Source organism: Zonotrichia leucophrys, chromosome 3 (genome assembly GCF_028769735.1).
Source record: "Zonotrichia leucophrys gambelii isolate GWCS_2022_RI chromosome 3, RI_Zleu_2.0, whole genome shotgun sequence".
NCBI classification, from domain to species: Eukaryota; Metazoa; Chordata; class Aves; order Passeriformes; family Passerellidae; genus Zonotrichia; species Zonotrichia leucophrys.
This window is the reverse complement of record NC_088172.1, coordinates 104590803-104614916: the sequence shown is the minus strand read 5'-3', so window position 1 is coordinate 104614916 and position 24114 is coordinate 104590803. Positions and strand designations below refer to the sequence as shown.

Sequence of the window (24114 nt, the reverse complement as noted above, 5' to 3'; positions counted from 1 at the left end):
TAGGTGACCTAAAAATCTTAATGCATGAATTTTTGTGTGTTTAATCACACCCAAATCATGTATCAGCACCCATAATGGTACTTTACAAAGCACGGCCCAGTATTTGCCCAAAAGGATCATAAAGAGCAGCAGGAAGACTCAACTGCTGAAATAGGGGTGGATGGAAAAAAGATAATGAAACAAAGTCACCTTCAAACAAGAAGTTTATAAAACTACCAAAACCAAACATTCAAGGAGTCACTAAACTCTGGGCCATTCCCACCTCTGAGTAACAAGAATGGAGCTTCAGGAGGAGTACAATATACCTAGGCTTGCTAAGTACATTATTGCTACAGACATTAAGAAGTTAAGTATTTCCCAAACTAAAACTCTCTCATGGTTTTTAACTTTGGTGCTAAACACACTGAAGGGAAAAAAAAAAATGACCACCTAAGGGGGAGCCAAACCTGCTATTAGCAATTCTTAGTGGTGTAACCATTCCCCTTTGAATCCAGCACAAATTTTTGCATAAGGTAAATCTCAGCCTTATGGTATTTCAGGACCAGACCAGTATTTGCTAATATGCAAATATTTTTGAATGGTCACAAGACAAACTTCTGCTCTCAAGAAATCACTAATGCAGTGAGAACTCAGTGAAAAAAAATGGGAGTCACACAGATTTTCTACCAAAACTTAAAAAAAATATAACACCAATTTTCTAACAGAATCTTCTTTTGCTGTAATCGTATGACAACTTCAAACTGCAGATTTTTACATTTGCCTAAACCTTATCAACTTTGCCCTTTCAACTCCTCTCTCACTCAGCCCCTTGCCCACAATCCTTGGGTTTAACACGAATGACCCACGTGCTGGCTTTTCCCCATTAGCTGCCAGGTTTTTACTTCCCACGTAGGGAAAGGTGGATGAGGAGAGGTTAGATTGCGCCATTCATCTTCCTCACGATAAGGCTTTCCACTAAACAGCACATCCACCTCTCAGAGGCCGCCGCCTTTGGGAAACTTAAAAACTAATTAATATCTTTTCTTGACACAGTTTCACTCTAAAAGCAGTGGGAAAACGCTTTTTCGTTACTTTAGCAGCGGGGCCACTGCATGGCAGCTCCGAGAGCCGCAGCCAGCAGCAATTACAACCTGGGGAAGCCTTCCCAAAACCAGCACGTGAGCGACACGCGCCCCACGGGCCCGGGAAACGCCGCCGGCTGCGGAGCGAGGGTCTGACCGAGAGCCGCTGCCTCGGGAGGTGCCGCAAGGAGCTGCTGGAGGGCTCGCAGGTGAGAGCCAAGGGCACCACGGGGCTCTGCTCAGCCCGGGCGGGTCGGGCTGCAGCGCTCCTCGACGGCAGCCCCCAGGATGTCGCGGCTGATTGTTCCACTGATCTCTCACGGGGATTAGACCGGGATTAGAAACCTCCGCAGCGGCCCGGCTCAGCCGCGCGTTAGGGAGCCTTCCCTGTTTCTAGCCCCGTAGGAGAGCGCAGCGACCTGTGGGAACGCTTAACGCGGAGTCGCGCTGCTTCAGCGGGAAAAGTCAATAAAGCGGGAGCGGCCCGGCGGACGGGAGCGGGGAGAAGGGAGCTGGCAGAGCCCGTCGGGCAGCGCACCCGGCCGGGAGATGCTCTGCGCGAACCCCGCGGTACCGCTGCAGGAATCCGCCCCCCGCTCCTCCTCCGGCCCTGCCCTCCCCGCCGCTCCCGCAGCCCGCGGAGCCCCCGCCCGCCCGTACCTTCGTGGTGGAAGCTGCGGACGGTGTTGGCGCGGCTGGCCGCCCGCTCCAGCGGGAAGCCCAGCGCCGCCGGCTGCCCCAGCTGCTGCCCCGCGTGCAGGCGGTAGAGATCCAGCATGTAGGGCGGGATGACGACGTCCTTGCCGGGGCTGGGCCGCCGCTTCAGCCCGAACATGTGGAGCAGGCGCAGCTCGAACTCGCTGAGCAGGTCCTCGGGGCGCTGCGCGGCCGAGGCGGCGCGGCCCGGCTCGCTGAAGCGCCGCCGACCCACCTCCGGCATGAGCCCGGCCGCGCCGCCCAGCAGCGCCTGGCAGAGCAGCAGCGCCAGGAGCGAGCGGGTCACGGCAACCATGATCAACCTGCGCGGAGGAGGAGGCGATGGGAGCCAGTCAGCGCGGACACCGCGCCGGGGGAGGGGGGGACGGGCGGGGACGGTCCGCAGGTGGGACCCACCCGGGTGCCGGGCCACGGCCGGCGGAGCCCCCGCCGCGGACCGGCCGGCGGAGCCCCCGAGGGGCCGCTTCAGGTGCGCGGCGGCACCGAAATCCCCGTGGCAGGAGATCAAAGGGAGCGAGGCGGGACGGGGGAGCGGAGCGGGGCGCTCCGCAACAAAGGAGCGCGGAGGTGAAGGGGAGGAGGGGACGCGGCCGGGGGCACCGCCGGGGCCGGGGCGCAGGTGTGCGCCGGGCCGGGCCTGCCGCCGCCGCGGCCGGCACCGCTCACCGGGAAGGGAAGGAAAGGGAGGTGCTGCTTTTGCCCAGCAAAGCCAGCTCCCCTGTGCGCTCCCGTCCCGACCCCCCACACACCCGCTGAGCCGAGCCGCGGGGGCTCGGGGCCCGCTCCGCTTCCCCCGCGGCGGGGCAGCGGCTTCCCTCAGCGGAGGGAAAAGGAGAGCTGCTTCCCTTAGCGGAGTGGAAGAAGGGGAAGGAGGAAAGTACATATCCTGCTACGTCCTTGGCCAAACCCACAGGATGACATTCTCCCCCGTGAAACTTTGGGCTGGATTATTATAGCAGTAATAATCGTTATGATTACTGTCCCGTCCCCCCTCTCTCTTCCAGAGCGCTAGCACCTCCGCCGTGGCCCACGGAGTCATCCTGCGGAGAAGGCTTTCAGCGGATCTGCGACCGCCGGAGCTATACCTGTGTGCAGCAGCAGGGGTTGTGTCTGCAGGAGGGTGTTCTGCTCTCGGGGTGTTTTTCCCGCATCACTTGGTGTTACTCCAAACTTCGCTGCTGCTCCTCTACAGCTGCCGAGCAGAAAATAGAAGTTCCCTGAAGTGCAGTCCGCCTCGGAAACATACTTTTAGCAGCTGGTTGACGAGGCAGAAGGCAAGTCCCAGCCAGGGAAAAAGCTTCTCCCTTTTAAAAGCAGCGATCGTGAAGTTGCTTCTTCTTCTTCCTCCTCCTCGCGTGTGTGTGCCTGCCCGTGAATGGGTCCCTACGTGTCTACGGAGTTAAAAGGCTCCTTTTCAAAAATGTCCTTTGCATCACGCTCATCAGACAGATGGACATTTACCGAGACTCCAGCAGCAACATCAAGATGAAGCTTGATTTGTCTCCGCTCCCTTAAAAAAGAAAGGCAAAAGGAGGGAGGAGGGTAAATAAAAGAGAAAAAAAAAAAAAAAGAAAAAAAAAGGGGTGGGGAGCCGCCCGCCGCCGTCCCGCGTGGAGCGGCCGTGCTAGGGCACCGCGCCGGGCTCCCCGCCGGCCCCGCACCTCACCATGGCCGGGGGTGGCCGCCCGCCGCCGCCGCCGGGGCTTTTTGTTGCGCGGCGATGTCACGACCCCGGAGGCTCGGGGGCCCGCGCCAATCACAGCCGCCCTGTGGGAGCGGGCTGCGGCCCCGCACGGCTTTTAAAGGAGACGCCGCCTCCCTCCCTCCCTCGCTCCTTCCCTCCCTCCTCCCTCTCCCGCTCCCTCCCTCGCCGCGGCTGCCGCCCGCGCCCGGGTCGCGGTGCCGCCGGGGCGAGGGATGGGGCGGGCGGCTGTCCCGTTAAACTCTGCTACTGGCAGCCGATCCGATGCGGGAGACCCCCGGCTCGCCCGGTCCCGCTCCGGGCGGCGGTGGCGGAGCGGGACCGGGCCGGGTCGAACAATGATCCATTGTACAGCCCGAGCTCTCCGCCACCGCAAATCGGATTAAAGCCGTGCCCCGAACTGCCGGGGTGGTAAGGTGCGAAGGTCACGTAAGGTACCGGGAGAATCCCGGTGCTCTAGAACTACTTAAAAAAATACATATATGTACTTATTTACATTGCTCCCCCCACCAGAGCGCGGAGCTCGCTGCCCGAGCGGGGGCGAGGGCTGGAAATCTGCGGGTTTCCTCGCTCTCCTCTCCGAAAGAGAAGCGCCCGGACTCGGGAGAAGTCTCCTCCCGCAGCGCATCCGATGCGGGCTCAGCCCCGTGCGGGCGGCGGAGGGGTTGGGCCGGGTGGTTTCTTTAAGATGTGGCTGCCCTCCAGTGGCGGAACGGCGGCGGATCGCCCGGCTCGGAACGGCGGCCCCGGCGCGAACCGCCCGCGGCCCCGCACCTGCCCCGGGGCCGAGGCTCCCCGGGCTGCAGCCTCGACAGCTGTGGCATCGCCCACGGAGCAGGACAGCGCTGGCACGGGTGGAGAAGGCGGGTCCGTGCCCAGCGCGATTGTTCTCCCGATCCCAAGTGCATCCCTCGATCCCTTTCCTGACACAACGAGTAACTCGCGAGCAGGGCTGCGTCCTTTGCCCTGTCTCTTGTTTGTCTGACTGGGCTCTGCGGTAGGGCCAGGCCCTTGCATAGGTATGCGACACCGAGCAATTTAGGGTCCTCATCAAAGCCAAAGCCATCGGCACACCATCATTAGCCGGGGTCCTGCTGCCTTCCCGGCAAGGCAAGTGCTCTGTGCTCCACCTCCTCTTCCCAATATCTCTCAGGGGCTTCATTTGCAAAAGGCACAGCCAGCCTGTGACACCTTGAATTACTGCGGAGGAGGACTGAGAGCAATAACAACTGAGACAGCTCCATTACCAGCTCCTCCTTTGGGAGCGGCCTTTCCCCTCCAACTTGCTACTTCTTAGTGTAGGAAGAGCATCGATTTGAGACAGGAATTCAGCACATTTGGGCAGCAATAATTCCTCCTGTGGACCTTCTTCCCTTGGCTTCCCTATCATGACTCCAGCCATTCCCATGAAGCATCCCTGCAGGATGAGGAGCTCACCCAGGGAGGTACGCAGCAGCAAAACAAACCACCCCAGAACTGCACCAGAGAAATTAAAAATCTAAAGCTCCCAACACTGCTAACCTGATTCTCACTTGTGCACACAGTGGGAGAGAGGACACTGAGCAAGGTGAAATCCCTCAAAAGTTGAGTTCTTTATCCCTTGCATTCCAGTGCAGATAATGTTTAATTTTATGACTTCCTGCAAGTCTTTAGCATGAACTGAAAGTTCGTGCAGTGTGACTTCAGGGTATGCCAATTATGTAAATCAGCACTAAAATAACAATGGCAACGTAGTTTACACATCACTGACATTAAATGAGCACTTCAACGTCTAATTGCCATTCCAGTTCAATCTTAGTGGGCCATGCCAGGAAAAAGTCATTTCTTGCCTCAACACTTACTGCCTGTGCCTGGAGCAGAGGCTCTACTGCATGCCCAGCACAGTGTTATCTCCAGGAGCACTCTGAATTAGGATAATGAGCCTTAGAAGGGAGAAATGTCTGTGTGGTTGCTCTGAAGGCCTGCATACACTCTGATCTGATATCAACAGGGTCTCATAGGTTTGCCCCTCTCTCATTTTAAGTATAAAAAGCTCTCAGACGCTTCTCTTGGCCATAAAACACCTTGCCTTTAAACTTTGTCATGTCTCAATCTATTTTAATCTGGAGCTGCTGGGGCAGCAACTCTGCTTTCCTGTCCGTTTCCTTGCGGGCCCAAAAAACAAACTTAAGCACCTATAACACATTCCCTGAGTGCACTGGCACCCACCCACAGCAGAACCCCAGCCCTGGCCCCCCACCTTCCCCACAGAAAGATTTCTCACCAAGGCAGGTCTAGCTCCATTGAGGCAGTATCCTGGACTATGGAGGAAAAGGTAAAAAGTGTTATCCCTGAAGGTTTGGTTGTGGTCTGTGTCTCCTCAGCACAAAAACTGACTTAAATTCTGCTGGGGCTGTGGATTGCCTGCTCCACCCCAACCCAGCACACCTGAGAAGCATCTTCCTGATTACAGAGAGAATTGGAGACAGGTGCATTTAGGTATCATGAATTGGAGGCAAACACGTCTGGCTGTGCCCCCCCAAACCCCCAGCTCCACAAACCAGCCCTTATCCCCTTCCCACTCCACAGCAGCACACTCGAGAAAAGAAACTAAATCCCAACCCCAGCATTTCCTGCAGCTGAAATTCCTCACAAGCTCTGTGAAAATGATGAGTTGAGTGGTATATCAGCTAAATATCCAGCCCCATCCAGGAGGGCTCCCACAATGTCATTGCATTTTACAGAATTATTTCAAGAGCAATCCTGCTCTTCAGCCCAAGCCCTGGCAGAGTGAGAAGCCACCACTTACACTGAAAAGATCTGTGTTAGTAAAGCTGACTATGCACATTTGTTAATCTCCTTTGTGAAATTTCGCTTCTGCCCCTCAAACTACACTGATTCATTTCTTTCTTCTTTACCACATGCACTCCTTTTTTTGTCTTTTTTTTTTTTTTTTTTTGGGCAGGTGTTTAGGCAGTAAGTACTCAATTAGTGGCACCTGCTGCTAATGTTTCAGATCCAGGTGTTCCTTGCTAAGACCCAAACACAGCTGATAGCTATCAACTTCAGGTGTTGCTGGGTTTTCTTAGTAAAAGGGTGGAAAAGTATCCAAATAAGGACACCTTTTACAACAAGGAGAGAGTCCTTTTTTCAGGGCAGACAGGAAAGAAGAAAATATTTTCTTCCCTCAGAATTTTCTCTTACAAATCCTGTACAAAATCACATTTATACACTGCCACAATGCAGTGTCTTTTTTTCCAACTTGGTTACACTGCAGGTGGTTGTGGGCAGGAGACTTCAGCTGGAGGACCTAGATGAGAAAGGCTCCCTGGGGTCTGTGACCACAGCTTGCAATCCTGAACAAAATGGCCTAACTTCTGGTCTAGTTAGAGACACAAGCCTGCAGAAACACTTGCATCACTCCGTGCATGGTGATACTCAACATTTACTACTGGCAGCAGCAGCCCCGTGTGACCAACGTGGAGCATTTTTGAGATTCCCACTTTAGACCACTGTCCCCTGGATATGATAAGTATGTGAGATATGAAATATTAATGGTAGTGAGCTTTTTTTATGGATTTTGCACGTTTCAGTGAATAAAGCTCTTGATAAAAGTCTGTGCTGAAGTATGAAACATGTACACGGTGCAGCATCAAATGTGAGCAGGGCGACGACCGAGAATGAGTTAAGATGTGTCAGTGATGCTGAGGTTTTGCCTTCATAATGGGTAGAGATTATCTGAAAGCTTTTCTTTTCCTGAGCTGTGCTTCCTGCTGGCATCTGTGTGAATATGATGTGTGGCCATTCTTTAAAATATTACTTAATACTGTTTTCCAAAGACACATTTGCCTTTTGGTGGTTTGTCTTTTAACATCTATCAACTGGCTCTGCTGTACAGCCTGTCTCCTGTTCTGTGAAGGATGGATTCTCACCTGAGAAGATAATTTACAAGAAGGTGATTTGTTTTTGAAGAGAGGAAAGGCAGCTTATTCAGAAATGTCTATTTCTTTTTTATTCACCTTTGCTGAAATCTGGCAGCTCTTCAAAGCTGTTGCTCTGTTTCGCAGTGAGTCTCAATTTCATTCATCAAATCTCAGCTTGTTTTCCATCATAGTGGCAGGGAAATTGGAATTTATCAGGAAATACAATGCAGACCCAGGATTTTCTCAATTTCCAGTATGTCTCCACTGCTGGTGAACGATAGCAGTTGCTCCCAGCTCTGTTACATCTGCAAATACAGGATGCAGCCATCAGTTCACGTGGCTGTGCAGCTTTGAAACTGCAAGACAAATTCCTACAATTTGTAATAAAATTACTGGTGAAAGAGGAAAAGGGGAGACTAATACAATAACCTCCTTTTTTAAAGTGTTTTTTCCTTTGATGCTGCAAAGTTCCAGATTTCAAAAGCCAGCATTTGACCTGTGGCTTTTATCATGAAGAGGTGAAAATGCCACAACACCTCGGTACAGCCTGGAGAACACCAAACCATCACTGGACAGATTCTGAGGCAACGCAACACTGATGGATGTTTAATTCCATGCAGTGGGAATGGTCACAGACTAGGGCAACTCAGTAGGCCCTGAGCTGATGCAGAAGATCCCAGTCCTCTTCCCAGCAACAGGAATGTCCTTTTACTTTCCACAGTGCCTTGGTTTTCTCACCCTGGAAATGAGATGATCATGCTGACCCTCACTTGTAAGTTCCTGCAAGACCTTCAAGTAAAGGCACTAAGGGTTAGTCACTGCAATTGTTTGGGGTTAAATATTAGGTTAATAATAATCTCAAATAATCTCAAATATCTTGCCTCAAAGACAGTGGCAAAGTTCCTACTTGTTTTGGTGGTACAGGCTTACATGTTTAAGCAATGAAGAGACGGGGATGCCAGCTATTCTGGTCAGAAGATTTGGAACAAAGTGGGATTTTTTAATTATATAAGTCTTGTTAGGAAGACAATGAGGTGAGGGTGTTCTCCCACAAGAAAGGGAAATGGCTGCGTCATAGATGGTCCACTTCAAGAGCTTAGAATTTCATCACTGCAGAGATGACGTCAAGCAAAATGGAGGATAAAATAAAGTTACGCATATTGTCTTAAGCGGTGCATATTTTAGCAGTGAAACTGGATCATGTTTTGCAATTAAAATAAAATAAAGGCAAGCGTGACGTTCTGTGTAAGCAGATTGTGTGTATGAAGGCTTTATTGTAGCTGCAGATTTAGGGCATATGAAAAGGTTTTCTGTGCTCAGTTGCAGGATGAAAACCATTGCATCATCAGGCATTCTTGTTCTCTAACATTTCTTTGCCTTTGGTAGTGAATGCTTGCAATTTTATTTTCTGCTGTAAAGTCATGTTTGCTCAGGTTATTATCATTCCAATTTTTAAATATCCTCTTGTGAGTAGGCAGAACTACAGAGAGCAATAGTGCAGATTTGTGCTGGGCACAAGTGATCAGCAGCTGCACCTGCTTTGTGCTGCCAGGAAAGCCCTTTGCCAGCTGCCTTCAATCCCATCCCTTGTTCCCAGCCTCCAGAGGGGCTCTGATGGGCACAGCTCCCCATTCAGACATCACCATGGAACTTTATTTGGGAGCCTGTTTGCTTGTGTGCTACAGAATCCACTGGCTTAGGAGAACAGCATCCTTTGACTGCTCCCAGGCTCTTGTCTGCTCCAGCACATTCCAGGTTGCAGGGACTAATTATTAGCAGCACACATTCAACTGCTTCAGGGTACTGTTTATCCTCAGAACATCCATAACCTTAAAGTTATGGAGTCACAGTCAGAGTCATCTCCCTGTGTCCAGCTCCACAGTCCTCTCCAAGGGGAGGAATATCCCCTTGATATTCCTCCATCACTGTCTCCATTTTACAGAAGGAAAGAAGGGACAGAGAAAGGCAATTTTTACAGAGAGGTACACAGAGGCCCAAAGACCTGAGGAGGTCACACTCAGATTTTCAACAATGCATGAGCAGGTTAGATACAGTCTTTGGGTTAAAATCCCTAAACTTCAAGTGAGATGTTCAGCTCTCAGCTCATGGAGACATTTTTTAAAAGCCTGATACAGAACCTATTATCCAATAATTTCCTGACAAATTCCTGCAGTGCCTTGTCCACAGTTCTTACTGCAACCCACAAATCCTAGCAGGAATATGATAATCCCATTCAACTCCAGAGAAAAGCTCTGATGTGGTAAGAGTCTATTTGCACAGAAGAGAGAGGGGTTTTACAGCCTTGGTCAGGATAATAAAGGACTCATCAGGGTACCCATGCACAGATTGGCTCCCTGGGAGAGGGACACACCGAGTTCCCTCATTTGCTGTGCCATCACCTCCTCCCTGTGCTTTTTTCCAGCCCCACTGCAGGATGGGCATTGTGCAGCCAGTCTGCTCAGCACTTTGGGGAAGCCTGGGCCAACCTCTGTACTCCTTAATACCTTTAACTGCCTTCCCTCACCCAAGCTCAGCTTTTTTCTAATATTTGCTTTTTTTCCAATAGTGACCCATCTACCCTCACTTTATGTGCTCATTAAAGTAAGCACATCCATCAGTCTGTTCAGGATTGGAAAAGCAGTGCCATAAAACACCCATGATGTGCAGCATTGTCCAATTACTAATTCCATTAAATTCCTATCAATTCTGCTTGCTCTCCCTGGACTTAGGCCTCAGTGTTGTGTTACTGTAGGAGATTTGCCCTTCCTTGCACTTTCTGCTTCCTCTCCAGTATTCAGGTGTAGAGGCTCAGCAAACATTTACATCCACTTCACGTGGGTGTACTAAATATTACATACATTCCTTTAGTCAGCTGTGGAATAAACTCCTTTCAAATAAATCAAAATACTAAACAAACAAATGAGCTGGGAATAAACTTCATTTACTTTGTATCTCAGACTGTGTTCCTTGCTTTCTGCTTCCCTTTGTACATCCCAAACCTCTGCATAAGCCCTGACAGCCAATGGGTTTCAAAAAAGGAACTGCCCCAAAATTCCTCCTGCCCCTCTTTGCCAGAAAGGGCAGCAAGCACTTGAATCAGGAAAGATGTAAGATCACCATAAATCCCAAATGAATACCTTAAATAATGTTCAGATGCTCACACAGCCTAGGAAGAATCCTGAGGACCTGAAACTCGAGTTTGGGAATAAATCCTTTGAAAATCAGGGCTGCTCCCTCCATACCAGTGGAAAATTGAAAATCCAAGTTGTGCAATCGAATGTGACATTCATTTCTGCAGCTGGTGGGAAAATAGTTTCCTTACAAAATAAACTTAATAAAAAGTAGGGTGTTTTGTATATCTTTTTCTCCCCTAAGCAACTTCTAAAATGTCAGACATTAATTTTGAGGAACTCTGATAGATTAAAAAAATACACCACTGAAATAATATGTCAATATTATTTTTTCCTTTCTTCCCTTCATTCATTTACAACATTGGACATGTTCTGATAAAACAAACTCAACTTTCCAGCTCAAAAAGTATGAAAAAGCTTTTCTATGAACTCTCTGAAGGAACATCTACTTATATGATAAAACAAAGATTTATTCCTCTTAAGATGAAGTGAAACCACTGCTATCCCAACTGAATGCCATTTGCTCTGTGGCTTTCCCAAAACCCCATGTGGAAAGGAGGCTTCTGAGCTGCCACACAGACATCACTGAAGTTTCTAAGCTTTTGAACTTTTAACATTTTTAAGCAGAGCAGCAGGTTAGCAGGACTACCACCACTGTGTTCAGAGAAATAGTATTTTGCAGTGTTCTCCAAGAGGGGAATAACTGCTCCTGGCAACCTCTCCATTAGTCCTGCTGCTGATAAAAGCATTTCTAATACCACTTCTTTGATATAAACAATGTAATAAAACCAGGAAAAGATACATAACTCCCCTGAATGAGGAGTCTTTAAAGCTTTTCTCTTATTTTAATATTTTCCACCCTAAAAGTGGAAGAAACCGCAGCAACAAATCCCATCTTAAGGGGAAAAGCAACACCCAAGTTAACTGTGGGGAAGTGTTCAAGGCCAGGCTGGGTGGATCAGCCTGGTTTAGAGGGACATGTCCCTGTCCAGGGTAGGGGCTGGAGCTGATGATCTTTAAGGTCCCTTCCAAGCCAGCTCTGTGAGCCTCTGCAGGGAATCTGTGTCCCCCTTGCTAAGCCAGTGGGCGATTGGAGCCTGGCACCTGCTGTGCAGAAGGAAGGCAGGGATTCCCACCCTGAAACGGGCACTCAGGGGCACAGTGCCTCCAGTTTCTTCCCAGGTTACTGAAACTGCAACTTCTCCTTCACTTGTGTGGAGAACACCAATTATACCCACCGTAGGGAGTTAAACAGAAATGCAGTGCAGCAATGCCCAAGTGATCTGGCACATCCCTGACCTCAGAGCCCTGACAGACGTGTCCCTTGTTCCCTGCTCCTTCTCTTCCCACAGCTCCATGCTCCTCATGAGCCCACTGCATTTTCAGAGAAGCAAAACCCTCTCTTCCAAAGCCCAGGGCCAACTTCCATGGGAGCAAACTAAACCCACAGCTCTGTTTGCATCTCTTCCTCTGAGGCTGCATCTCCACCAGTAAATCCAGAGTGCCTGGGAACGTTCCTGGCCATGGAGGCCAGCTGGCATGGAAAAGCCTGCTGCACTCCTGCCTTCCTCAGCAGCATGGCTGCATGCAAACTGCTGTTGGGGATGGTCCCAGGGAGGTCAGGCAGTAAGAAACCACCTGGGAAGAGTTCCTGGCCTGGCCCAAAGGCACACTGGGGTGTGTGAGAGCCCCAGGATCGCTGCCTTTGGCTGTGCTCCCAGGCACGGCAGTGTTGGTGCTGCCAAGGCTGTGCCCATCTCTGCCTGCCCAGGATGCAGGACCTGGGTTAAGGCTGTCCCCACCCCAGTCAGCTGCTGGGGATCTCACCAGTGCTGAGCACACCTTTATCTGCACAGGAGCTGTTGAGAAAAGATGCCCAGAGGGGAAACCACTTGAAAGCAGAGCTGTGGTGATGCAGAGAGCAGCTCTGGGGCAGGCTGAGGTGGGATCCCAGGCAGCCACAGCTGTGGGGAGCTGAGAGGGCTCCTGAACACCCAGAGGGGCTGAGGGGTGTGAGGGGAGAGGGTTCCCAAAGCCCCAGTGCTCAGCCATTCCCACAGAGGGCTGAGGGTGTTTGCCACACACCGTGCAGGGGTTTGCCAGGATCAGTGGAGCTCTGCACTGGCACACCCATGGCAGCAGCACAACAGAGTTCTGTTGTGTTTGAGCCACGAGCTGGTCCAAACTGGCACCCAGCTGTGACTGGCATTCTCTTCATTGGAGTGACACTACAGCCATGACCCCTGTCTTGGTTGCAGGGAGCAGGGAAAGGGATCCCCTTCTCCTCCCACATCCCCACTGAGGGCCTCCTCCACTTCTCACACCCAAGCATTCCCTAACTCAAGTCTCTCCAAGTTAGGATGAAACTGCTCCAGACATTTAAGCTCACTCTAAGTCAATTTTCTCTAGGTTAGGGAGCAATTGTACACGCTTCTCTGGTGGCAGTGAAAGGGAGGAAGCTCCAGGGAGAGGAGCAGGGATGTTTGACAGAAAGTGCTGCTGCCAGCTGAGGATGAGTGACCAATACCTCTTTGGGCAGGTTTTAATCTCAGTTTTGTTTTCCTTTTAAGAAAAGCTCAGTGATGGATGTGAAGATGTTCTTATTCAGTTCACCAGACAAGCACATGGTCCCAAAAGCGATCTGTCCTAGAGACAATTATTCAGTCCTAGACACAATTATTCAGTCAGACCTCAATCTAGTTTTGCTCCTTCACTATTGAGCCATAAACTGGGCAGGAGATATCAGAGTTTCTGCACAACCACAGCAAAGCCACTTCTCCCATCCATGCTGCATTTTGATAACCCCTTGTTTGAATTCAGGCTTGGCATTTCCCATGGCTATCCCATCTGCTCTCCCAGCAGAGAGAGAGCTCCTTCCCACCATCCCTCCCAGCACACAGCTCCTTCCCCTCATCCCTCCCAGTTAAAATCTTTACCTTGTAAACCAGGATTTAAAAATCTCCAGGAGCCACGTTCCCTTCCCTGCCACAGCTGAAGGTACAGTAGCTAATGTTTCAGCTGACCTTTTGTTCCAAATCAAATCAGGTTCACATTAGGCCCACAAAAGGAAATCATGACTGATGATCTGGCCTGCACAACTACAGTTCTTTTAGTAACAAAAATATTTTGTAAGTTCATTTATTATTGAGATCAAGAAATGGGTTTGGAGCTACATAAAATGATTCCAATGAGATTCAAGTAATTGCCATTTTGAGTGAACATAAGCTTTTCTGGACAAAAACAAAGGGCAATGAAAACTCAAGTATATTTAAGCCTTCAAAGCTTTTTTGCCTTTTTTTCATCCTCTTTTTCTTTTTAGTGGGAGAGAGGTACACACACAGGAATGGGGGGAGGAGAGACAAGGATGTATGAAAAAAGAGGAGTGATTTTCCCAAGCTGATGTCCTGGGTGACCCAGTCTCCCTGGGAATGCTGCCCCTGTGATCTGCACCAACTGGATCAGCAAGAGCATGAGGACCCAGAGCTCCCACCACACCAAAAGTGGCAGAGGGAGGAAAACCCAGCAAAGCACAAATTTCAGAATCTCACCACAGAAATTCTCAGGAGGACCATGAGTAATCAAGGAGTTAGTAGTGAGGAAGAGAAGATGAATTATTTCTGATTTTTTTGCCCAAATGTCATCATTAGATATTTAATCTCCCATGCCCACTCAAAAGTATAAAAAAAAAAGTTCTCTACAGCCTCTACAAGAGATTTAATCTCTAGAGTGCAATTCGCTCCTAATTACAATCAGATCATAACTACAGATTCACATTTTTGTATAGCTTCTTTTGGGTCTCAGCATAAACAATGAGACACAGAACAGTTTTTGCTTTAGCTCAGCTTTGGTTTGCAGCTTTTCAGTGTTCCTGTTTGAAGTCTTGGAGAGGAATAGGAAGCCTAAATCCAGTGAACTTGTAAAGCTCAGCTGAAACTGTGACCACTCACCCTAGCTGGAGACCTGCTCCTTCCTAAAACCAGTTGTTACAGTATCCTGGTATTTCTGGGACTCATCCCAGACTGAACATGACAAAACACCAGGATCTTTGCCTCAAAGAGTCTCCCATGATCCCCATGTGGGCTCTTGCTTTAAACTGTCTCCTAACTTTGTAAATATTTTTCCTTAACAATGGTTCAAGAACAAAAGGTTTAGCAGGCAGGAAATGTCAATATTTGGTTTTGATGAGAAACAAGTGTCTCCTTTCTCTTACTTAGAAAAGATTGTCTTTTATAGGCGGTTCTGCCAAGAAAGCAGAGGAGCACTGGAGTGCCAAGGCAGGTAAGCACAGCCACCCAAAGCACTGCTCTGGAAACTTCTACTTCTTTAAAGAAGTACAGAAACTAATTTTTCACTAGAGAAACTCATTTAGCAAATATTTCCGTGAACTTGGGAATGACAAATTCAGAGTGCTCTGCAGTAAGGCCTCAATTACCTTCAATAGCAGAGACCTCCTCTGAAATGGGCTGAACAGGACCAATGCACATATTTTGACCATGTCTGATGACCCCTCTTCTTTTTTTTTTTTGGGATTTATTCAAATAAATAAACAAACAAATGAAAGCAAACCATGCCTTTCCCTTTGTCTGCTTAGTAGAAGTCAGTACCCTAAATAGTGGATGGAGAATAGAGAACTCATTGCCCCTGGTTAGCGTGAATTGAGGCACAGGGAGGTTTAAATCACATTTTCCCATGGATTCATGTCTTTTTGTTGTCCCTTTTATCCAGAAAAAAGGAGGCTCAAAATGCAGCTGGCTGTCTGCTCCACCACAGTTCAAGTGAACTGACTGCGCCGGGGAGTCTCAAATGTTTTCTTTCCTCATAAATTACCTTCATTAGCTATGTAAATAGAACCCTAATGAGATACTAATTAGCTGTTAAGATTTCGATCTCAAATAACACAAACAGTTGTGCTGCAACCATCTGTTTGTGTTTGCCAGCTTGCAGGCACGTGCCACCAACCTGCCAACGCCACGGGCTGCAGCCCTGCCTTGGCTGCCCCTGCAGTGCTCAGGCTCAGATGGTGGATCAATGCCCCCAGCCTGCTCCTCAAGGATTTGTGAGGCTGCACCCTCAGGTCAGCTCATTTGCCCTTGCTTCTCAGGCTACAGAAGTTTTTCTTACTGCCATTTTATTAGGAGAGCATAGGGAGTTGGTGGACTGGCTAAAGGAGGATTTCACAGAATCACAGCACAATTTGGGTTGGAAGGGACCTTTGAAGGTTGTTCAGTCCAGCCCCCCAGCAATGAGCAGGGACATCTTCAATTGGATCAGGCTGCTCAGAGCCTCAGCAGCCTCACCTTCAATGTGTCCAGGGATGGAGCACCTACCACCCCTCTGGGCAATCTGGGCCAGTGTTTCACCCCCTCATCACAAAAAAATTCTTCCTTATATCTAATCTAAATCTATAATCCTTTCCTTTAAAACCATTACCTTATCACTATGGGTCCTACTGAAAACATCTGTCCCCATGTGTCTCATAAGCCCACTTCAAGTGCTGAAAGGCTGCAACAGGCTGAACAACCCCAACTCTGCCCAGCCCTCGGACTGCCTTTACAGCCCTAAATTTCTCACTGGTACCAACACAAGCAAAATTGGAGAGCCCAGCAGGAGCTGCCATGGATATGTATCTCACTAAAATGAAGTATCAATAACCTAGCTCACACTCGATGAAAGAGCCAGTCTGAATTATTTACTCTATGTCATACTTCAGGTTTTCATTTCAATATATGGTGAGATGTATGATAAATTATTCAGCAGCATGACAAATTAAAATGTAGTTTCAAACCCCATTGTATTTCCTACTCTTAGGTTAACAGTCCAGTTCACAGTGATGGCTTGCTAACCTATTTTTGCAAAGGGTTTTTCAACCAGAGAGGCACAGAGGCACACAAGTTTTCCATGGCAGCAAATCTTATCCAGCTTGAATCATTTAAGAGCCCATCCTCTTTGAGATACACTAATGAAATACAGCTTGGGCAAGAGGGTCAAATGTACCTGCAGCAGGTTGGCTCAGGAGGCAGCAGTTTGTTTGCTCCAGCTTTTCCCAGGGCACTTGCAGGGGTGTGAGGGCTCTTGTCCTCTCACTTGTGTTATTCTTCTGAGTGCCAATAGCTTCTTAGAGATATTTTACTTTACTTTCTACCTTCTGCTCTCTGTGCCTGATGAGCTTTGTAGGAAGGTCTGGGAGACAGAGCTGGTGTTTTAACCTGTCCAGGCCCCGTTCTTTTGTGTTGGAATGACAGGGAAGAAGTTTCTTCTGCTGCTCTGAACAGTCATGGCTGCAATACAGGGATTGTTCTTGGTGTTGCAACTCATTTTTAGAGCAGTCTTGCAAAGTTATTCATGTCCACTTGTCAAGATATTTTCCATCCTCTTTTTGCTAACAAAGGAAGGAAACACTTGTCAGTATTCCTCCTTGGGACCTCCTTGGGGACGTCTCTTCAGACAGAAGTCCAGGTGACAGTGATTCAAGTTTTGTTCCTCGATGGGTAACACCTCTGCAAAATCACAACCTCCTGAGCAATAGAACGTGCAATATTCAGCCTTGCAAGAGGGATAAGTCTAAGATGCAATATTTCCTGACTCATCAGAGCTCACAAAGGAAATCTTTGTACTGTCTGAGGAAGACATTCCAAGTTTCTGTCCATAACAGAGCCTAAGTTTTTTAAAAATCATGACATGTTTATGCAGAGTAAAACAATTTTAGGTCAGTTTAGGACATTCTGTCCTAAAATCTGTTCTGCTGAACTTGTGTCCAGATGATAGGAGGTCTATATGCTGTAACAAGAATGTTTGACAGAACTACATTTAAAACAAAACTTTCAAAGCCTTTGACCCATACCCAGGGTTTTATACAATGGTCTGCAAACAAAACCTTGTTTGCTGTTTTGTTTATAACTGGCTATGGCTCATCTCTTCTGAAATCTGGGCCTACCCCAGAGGTTTGATGATGAAAACTGCTCCCAGTCAAAAGGCCCTCCATGAAAACAAAGTTCCAGCAGACACAATGGTTCGAGGAGCCTTGAAAAGTTTCATTTGAAATATCCTGCATCTGATTGACTTCTGCCTTCCAAAGGCAAAGCAAAGATTTGGGAAGAGCTCTGCCTGTGTTGCTACAATACCTGGAAGCAGCAGATGATGTTGGGCATCCTGTGCCCTGTGCCCCAGCACTATGGAAGTTCCCTGAGCCCCACGGTGTGCTGGGATCAGCAGTGAGCTCACCCCCAGCCCGTGGGGCACCACAAAACCCCAGGGGCAGCACTGGGGAAAGGGATGCTGTGCAGGGATGGGGCAAGGAGCCAAGGGCACCAGGGGTGCATTGGCCTTTCCCCCACAGGCAGAAAAGCTCGCAAGTGCAGCCTCCATGGGATTGCTACAGAAGGGAAACTCAGCAAATGCAAGAGCTGCTGCTTTACCTGAAGTTAAAAAGGAAAGAAGTTTCTTTAGGTTTCTGGAGAATCAGAAACCCTGGATTTCTGCCAGCCCCTATGTCCAGATAATGTATCTGTATGGATAGCTTATCTCTGAGATCTCTCCAGCAGAAAAAGCTGGGCTGAAAGGTGCCATATCCACTTTAATATTGGTCCCTGAGGTGAGATGAACAGAAATCTGCTTGTTTCTTCCTTATCAAAAGTAAGGCTGCAGTAAAGGGGAGTATGAGGTGGCTGGACTTCTCCCACTCCAGACCCATCCCATCAGGCTGGGATCCAGTTACATACTTACTGCACAACATGTTGCATTATGAACAATGAGCAAATCATTCTGTGCAATGGGCCTCAGTTTCTGCACCTGAAATACTCAGTAAATAGCTACCAGGCATTGCATAACCCAGTTTATACATTCTAGGATGTGCTGACATGCCATATTGCCTGAGCACTTGGTCAGAAAAAATAACAAACATTACTGATATTACAATAATACTTGCAAATTATAGACATCTGCAATTACATTAAATTAAAACCTGCTGTGGTTCACAATACTCAGATGGGGCAGCATGAAACAGGACCTCTACTACAATCAAACTGTTCCAGCTTAAATATTTGGACATTTTGGATGTAAAAATAAAAAGCTCAGATTTATATAGATACCTCAGATAGTTCAGCAGAAACAAACTTCACTTTTCACAAGAAAATAGCTGCAATAGCAGATTTTGCCAGTCCACCCTGTGGTACCATGACACAACTTGTCAGGCTGATCTCCCTGTGACTTCTGGCGTTACTGGAGCACAGCTCCAAATTGGAACCTGGCTCTTTGCTGCCCAGCAATCATTTCTTAGAATATGTACCTTTTTCGAAACCACACTGGGATTGCCCCATGAACCAGTGGTGTTGGCTGGAGCACTGTACATGCAAGAAATAAAGGCAGAGCATCTGCCTGAAGTTACTGCTCAGAGCTTAATTAATACCAGGGTTTTCACCCTCATACTGACACTTTCCTCTTGAATTGAATGGGACTTGACCTTGTCACAACAAGATTGGTCAAGTCTGTGAAAACAATGTTGTGACATCAAAGCCAAAACAAAGGAATGTCATCACATATGGCTGAGGAGGACAGGATGGGGTCCTACAGTAGCAAAATAATTCACTGTGAATCCTGGGCCACCTTCTTGGCTACCAAGGCTCCCCCTGAAAAGGAAGTGCAATGGGAGAACCTGGAAGGTGGCAATTTCTTTAGAAACCAGGAATGTGGATGCAGCCCCTAGCTGGAATAAAGGGGCTCTACTGACTCTAATGGGGTTGGACAGATTCACATCTGTAGGAGATCTGGTCCACTGCAAGCAAACAGTGGAAGGATGTAGAAATTAAAACACTGCCTCACTGCAGGGCACAGAAATTCATCACTGCTGTGCTCGGGCATTGCTCCCCATCCCTCACAGTGTAAATAAGGCCACAGCATTTTCATTTGTGGGTAAGAGCTCTCAGTTCCTCGTGCCCCTCTCCAAGGTGAAAACCCCACTTAGCGCTGGTTGCTTTTCCACCTGATGCTTCTCTGGAAGAGCTGCACTGTGAAATCCCTGTTCCCAGCAGCTACGGCCTGAGGGGGGAAGTTCCCTGTGCCCCCTCCCCTCCAAGGCTTAACAGTACAGCCTTAGAAAGGGGATTTTCCAGTATAAACAGAGCTAAGCCAAACTCTTCTCCTGGCCTCTCTGTGCCCCAGCCCATATTTGCCCCACATATAATTACCTGTGGATTTCACCTAGAAGACAGAGGATTTCACTTATAGCCCCAAATAAGCAGGCTCTGACGTAATGGCAGTCTGAGGAATATAGGTCAGGGAGGTGGCCTGGCCACTGGAAATGAATTTTGGAAGCAGAATAAGCAACCTTGTTAGAGGAGAAGATAGTAATCAGCAGTGGTCCTTGGATCTAAACATTTCACCTCCAGCACTCTTGCAGCTACAGCCCTCATCTGTTTCGCTTTCCTATTTTAAGTACCTGACTCACATTCTAAATATTGACTTCTATTTTTCTATTAGCACTAGATTTTCAGCCTCCATATTGACTTTGACTGTACCTATGGTTGATACTAAACCTCTCAGGTCAACAAACTTTTATAGCTGTTAGCTGCTCAAACCACAGTGGGCAGGAACTGGCACTATAGAGCAGTAGCTAGAAGCAATATTATTGGGAATTATAAATTATTCCTCTGCCTGAACTTTTCCTCTTATTCACATAGCTACATTCATTTTTAAACATGTGGCAAACGAATTGCACAGAGAGGACAATTGGGACTCTGTGATTGGGGAGCACCCTCCACCACTGGCAGGGATGGATTCTCCCCTGGGAACAGAGGAGTAATGCCGGATCACAGCCGGGCTACAGCAGCCTAAGCTGGGCCAGCAATGCCTGTGAGGACAGACAACACCCAGCCCGAGGATCAGAAGCCCCAAATCCATCTTAGTGCACACATAGACCCCAGTGTCTCCTTTGGCTGATGTTCTAGCAGCACACGGAACTGAGCTGTTGCAACCAAACATCAGAGAGACTTGGCCATCCATCATTTGTTAAACACTTCATGTATGTAAGAAACAATAACAACATTAAAAGAACATTATGGCAGTGACAAAGCCAAGCCTAAAAACTGAGGAAATGCAGCAATTAAGATTAACTTATGCCTCACAGTATAATATTTTTCTGCAGACCACATACTATTTTTTGGAATTAGGACCCATGCTCAGGAGCAGGACAGGGAAGGTCCAGCCGGCAACAAGTTATGACAACAATCCTACATCAAGGACTTTACTGACACAGGATGAGTGCAGCACTTGGATGTGAGAGGAATTGTATGAAGCTGCATCCCTTAAAAGATGCTCCTATGGGCGCTGCTGCCCCTGGGGACTTGGCCAGCACGAGTCCCTGCACAAAGAGCTCACAGAAAAGGTTGGTTTCCTGCCATCCCCCCTCTGCCACTCCACCTCACAGACAGCCAAAATGTCACCCGGATTTATCTTAAATTTTAAGTCCGTGCCATGTTCAGTTTAATGCTTTCTAAAAAGTTGTTATCACTGAGGAAATGATTACTGGGATGATAAGCTATGAATGACTTATTCATGCACTATTTTCAGTCCTTCATCAGTCTACTAGATCTTGTGCTTATGTTCCAATCCTTCACATACTGATGAATTTTTCATGTGCTACCAGGCCTTTTTCAAGCAAGGACTGCCAAACTAATGCAATCTGGCCATTTGTAAGCTGTTCCTTTCCTTTTTTGTTTTTCTTACCCCATGCCTGGAGTACAAGCCCGTGGAAGGAAGGAAGGCTCTGTCAGAGAACTTGTACGCTACTCGTGATTTATTATTAATTGCTGGCACAGCAGTCCCTGCAGGTCACAGGACCCTGCCTGTGCTAAGCAACGTCTGGATGCTGTGCTGGGCACTGCACTGAGCAGGAAAAGGGCTTTTCCCAGCCTTTCCAGGCAGGCAGAGGTGTCCCCCTCCTGTGTAATGGGAATGGCAATAAAGTGCTGGCTGACCAAGTGCACGGGGGCTGTGCTGCAGCAGTAACTGGGCAAGTGTCTGGAGAGGAACCCTCCACAGCAAACCGAGGAAACAGGCTTTTCCCTGGCCTGAAGTCTGCAGAATTATGGTTTTCAAGGATTTACCACTTAATGGCAAAATTCTGGCCCACAATTACGCTGTGTTCTCTCTGCCAAAGCACATACATGAGCTGTAATCAGAGCAGCTTTTTTCCCATCCTCCCTCCAGCTTTGCCATGAGGTGGAAGAAACTGTGATGGGTTGGGCTTGCTTTTCCCTGCTGTGCCAGGAATGGCACGTGCCTCATCCCAGAGAGCTGCAGCTCCAATCCTGTTGCTAAAAGCCCCAGGCTTGCAGCACACAGCCCCACCAAAACCAGTGGACATCCTTCCATCTGCACCTTGTGGCAGGAGCAGGGCCACAAACACAGGCCATGAGAAGTGGGCAGCACATTAAATGAGTTGTGCCCTAAGGGAAGTGGCCAGCAGCAGTGCTCAGAGTGAGAACTAACTCTGCTTTGGCAGACTCCCTGCTGTAGCCACAGCTGTAGCCAAGTCTCTCAGGTATTTGATAGTTTGATTCCTCACCTGTACAATTACAAAAGGTAATCCTGCCTTCAGCAGAGCGCTCTGAGATGACTGCCCTGGGTATGGAAGGGACTCCGATGTACAGCTTGTATAATGACCCTCAGATACTTAAACTTGATCCTTCTGCTGGAAACATTTATTGCCCTTTAGTTCCTAATTACCACAGCAGCAAGATGGAGCAAGATAAGCCTGTTGTCTTACCCAGATCTCTCAAGCTGATCCATGAACATTTTGGCTCTGCCGAGCCAGCACGATCGCTTCCATGCTGTCCCCCTATTCTGCAAGCAATGCAATTATCAGGCATTTAAAAAAAAAAATAAAATTCACAGGCACACAGAAAGCAGTGCTTTGTGAGCTACCTGCTGCCAGCAGAGTCCCAGGTGACCCGGGCTGGCTCTGCTGTGTGCCTGCAATCAGCATGGCTGGTGTGCTCTGAGCAGCCTGTCCTTACCCCATCACTCCACACATGGGACACGATCCCCTTATTGCCCTCACCCAGGGCCTGACCTCAATTATTAACTGCGTTTAGCAAGGACATTATTAAACCTGACTCTCTGCTCCCAGATGAGCTATCAGGTGTCTCTCTTTAACCCAGCAAGAACCTTTTTCTCACCCCATGCCCTTCTTATTACCCTTTAATGTGCCCTGAAGCCTCTGGAGCAGCTCTGTCTGTCTCAGACAGTGTCATTTTTAGAAGGACGGGAAAAAAAGAAACCAAACCAAAAAATGGATAAGTCCATTCCTGAAGATTTTTTCCTAACTGGCTCTAAAAGTCTTTCCATTTCCTTTCTATTTTAATCATCCATCTCTAATAACAAATTCCAAAAACCAACAGGTCTATCCAGTCACAGCAAGCTGCTCAGCTGTGGATTAAAGCACGTTACAGTTTTTAGCAGGACACTGCTCCTCTTTATAGCTGTGAAAACTGATCGCATCTGTCTATGACGATTAAAAATCAAGGAGATATTAGTAAGCAGCTACTAATTAGCTTGCATTTTAATCGTGGCTTTTATGCCAAACAAACACAGGAGTGCCACTGAAACATAATATAAAATGTCAGCAAAGTCTCCACTTTAGAGCTTGGCAAGTGCAGCCTGCAATGTGCTGATGCCACCAGGGCACAGGAGGGCATTAGGCAATGCTCCCTGCTCCTCCTGGGCTCTGGCACAGCAGTGCACCAGCCTGTGGCTGGGGCATAACCCTGGCATGAGGGAGAGCAGTCTGAGGCCGCTTGGCTGCATGAGCAGCACCAGAAGCCCAATGGAGGCTGTTCCAGCAGCTGAACCAAGGAAACCTCAGAGACCTAACCTGGTTTTTTACCTCCTTGCTCCTCTTCTGCAGGTTTCGACAAGAGGGATGTGTCAGGGTTCATCTCATGCTGGCAAGGAAGCACCCCTGTGCCACCCTCAAAATGCACAAGGTGTGGGTGACTGGGTTAACTGGGAACCTCAGTCAGACACCAGCAGCAGTGACAGCTGCCAGCCAGCACTGCAGCTCTGCCATTGCCAGCATTCCCAGCACTGGGCATAGGCACTGTGCCAGCAGTGCCCCTTGCAGTGCCCCATGGCTGCACAGGGCCTGCCCTCACTCCCTGCTCCACCTGGGCAATCTCCCATCCCTCCCAAAACCACCTGGTGTGAGAAGAGCTGCTCTGGGGCTGCCCTTCTAAAAAAACCACCCAACTTTTCATTCCCAGCACTGGCCTTCACTACATGTCCATACAGTTCCCAGCATCCCAAAGCCCTCATCTCCTGCAGAGCCCCTAGGGGCTGCTAGATTGCAAAAAATACACACCAAGAATCAGCTGGAGAGCAAAACGTTCCTCAAACCTATTCTTCCACTCATGGCAAGCAGCTGAAAAACGCAGCACCCTTCAAATAAAAGGCTAGGACTGAATATTGCAAGTGCAATGAATGTTTTATGGATGAGAATGCTCCTGCCCCTCAAAATATTTGTTTTCAATACCCACAAAGTAGTATAATGTCATTTAGTGAGGAGAATTCTGGCAGTCGATGCACAATCTGGCAGAGCTACAAGTACT

The 24114-nt window shown here is 48.5% G+C and overlaps 1 protein-coding gene across 8 annotated transcripts in view; it reads right to left on the bottom strand.

Annotated features, from left to right (window-relative positions):
• Nucleotides 1-24114, bottom strand: part of BMP2 (bone morphogenetic protein 2) — a 180708-nt gene that overhangs the window by 5500 nt on the left and 151094 nt on the right. For 3 of the 8 annotated variants that reach the window (XM_064709806.1, XM_064709805.1, XM_064709808.1), the window contains 3 exons: nucleotides 2864-3288; nucleotides 2029-2080; nucleotides 1722-1961 (listed from right to left, as the gene is read on the bottom strand). In XM_064709806.1, coding sequence (XP_064565876.1) covers nucleotides 1722-1961; nucleotides 2029-2080; nucleotides 2864-2929 — 358 coding nt within the window. In that variant the 5' untranslated portion in view covers nucleotides 2930-3288. Of the gene's footprint in view, nucleotides 1-1721; nucleotides 2081-2863; nucleotides 3289-3444; nucleotides 3530-3976; nucleotides 4805-5743; nucleotides 5910-24114 lie in introns of those variants that run through there. The other 5 variants (XM_064709811.1, XM_064709804.1, XM_064709809.1 and 2 more) reach the window with 4 other exon arrangements.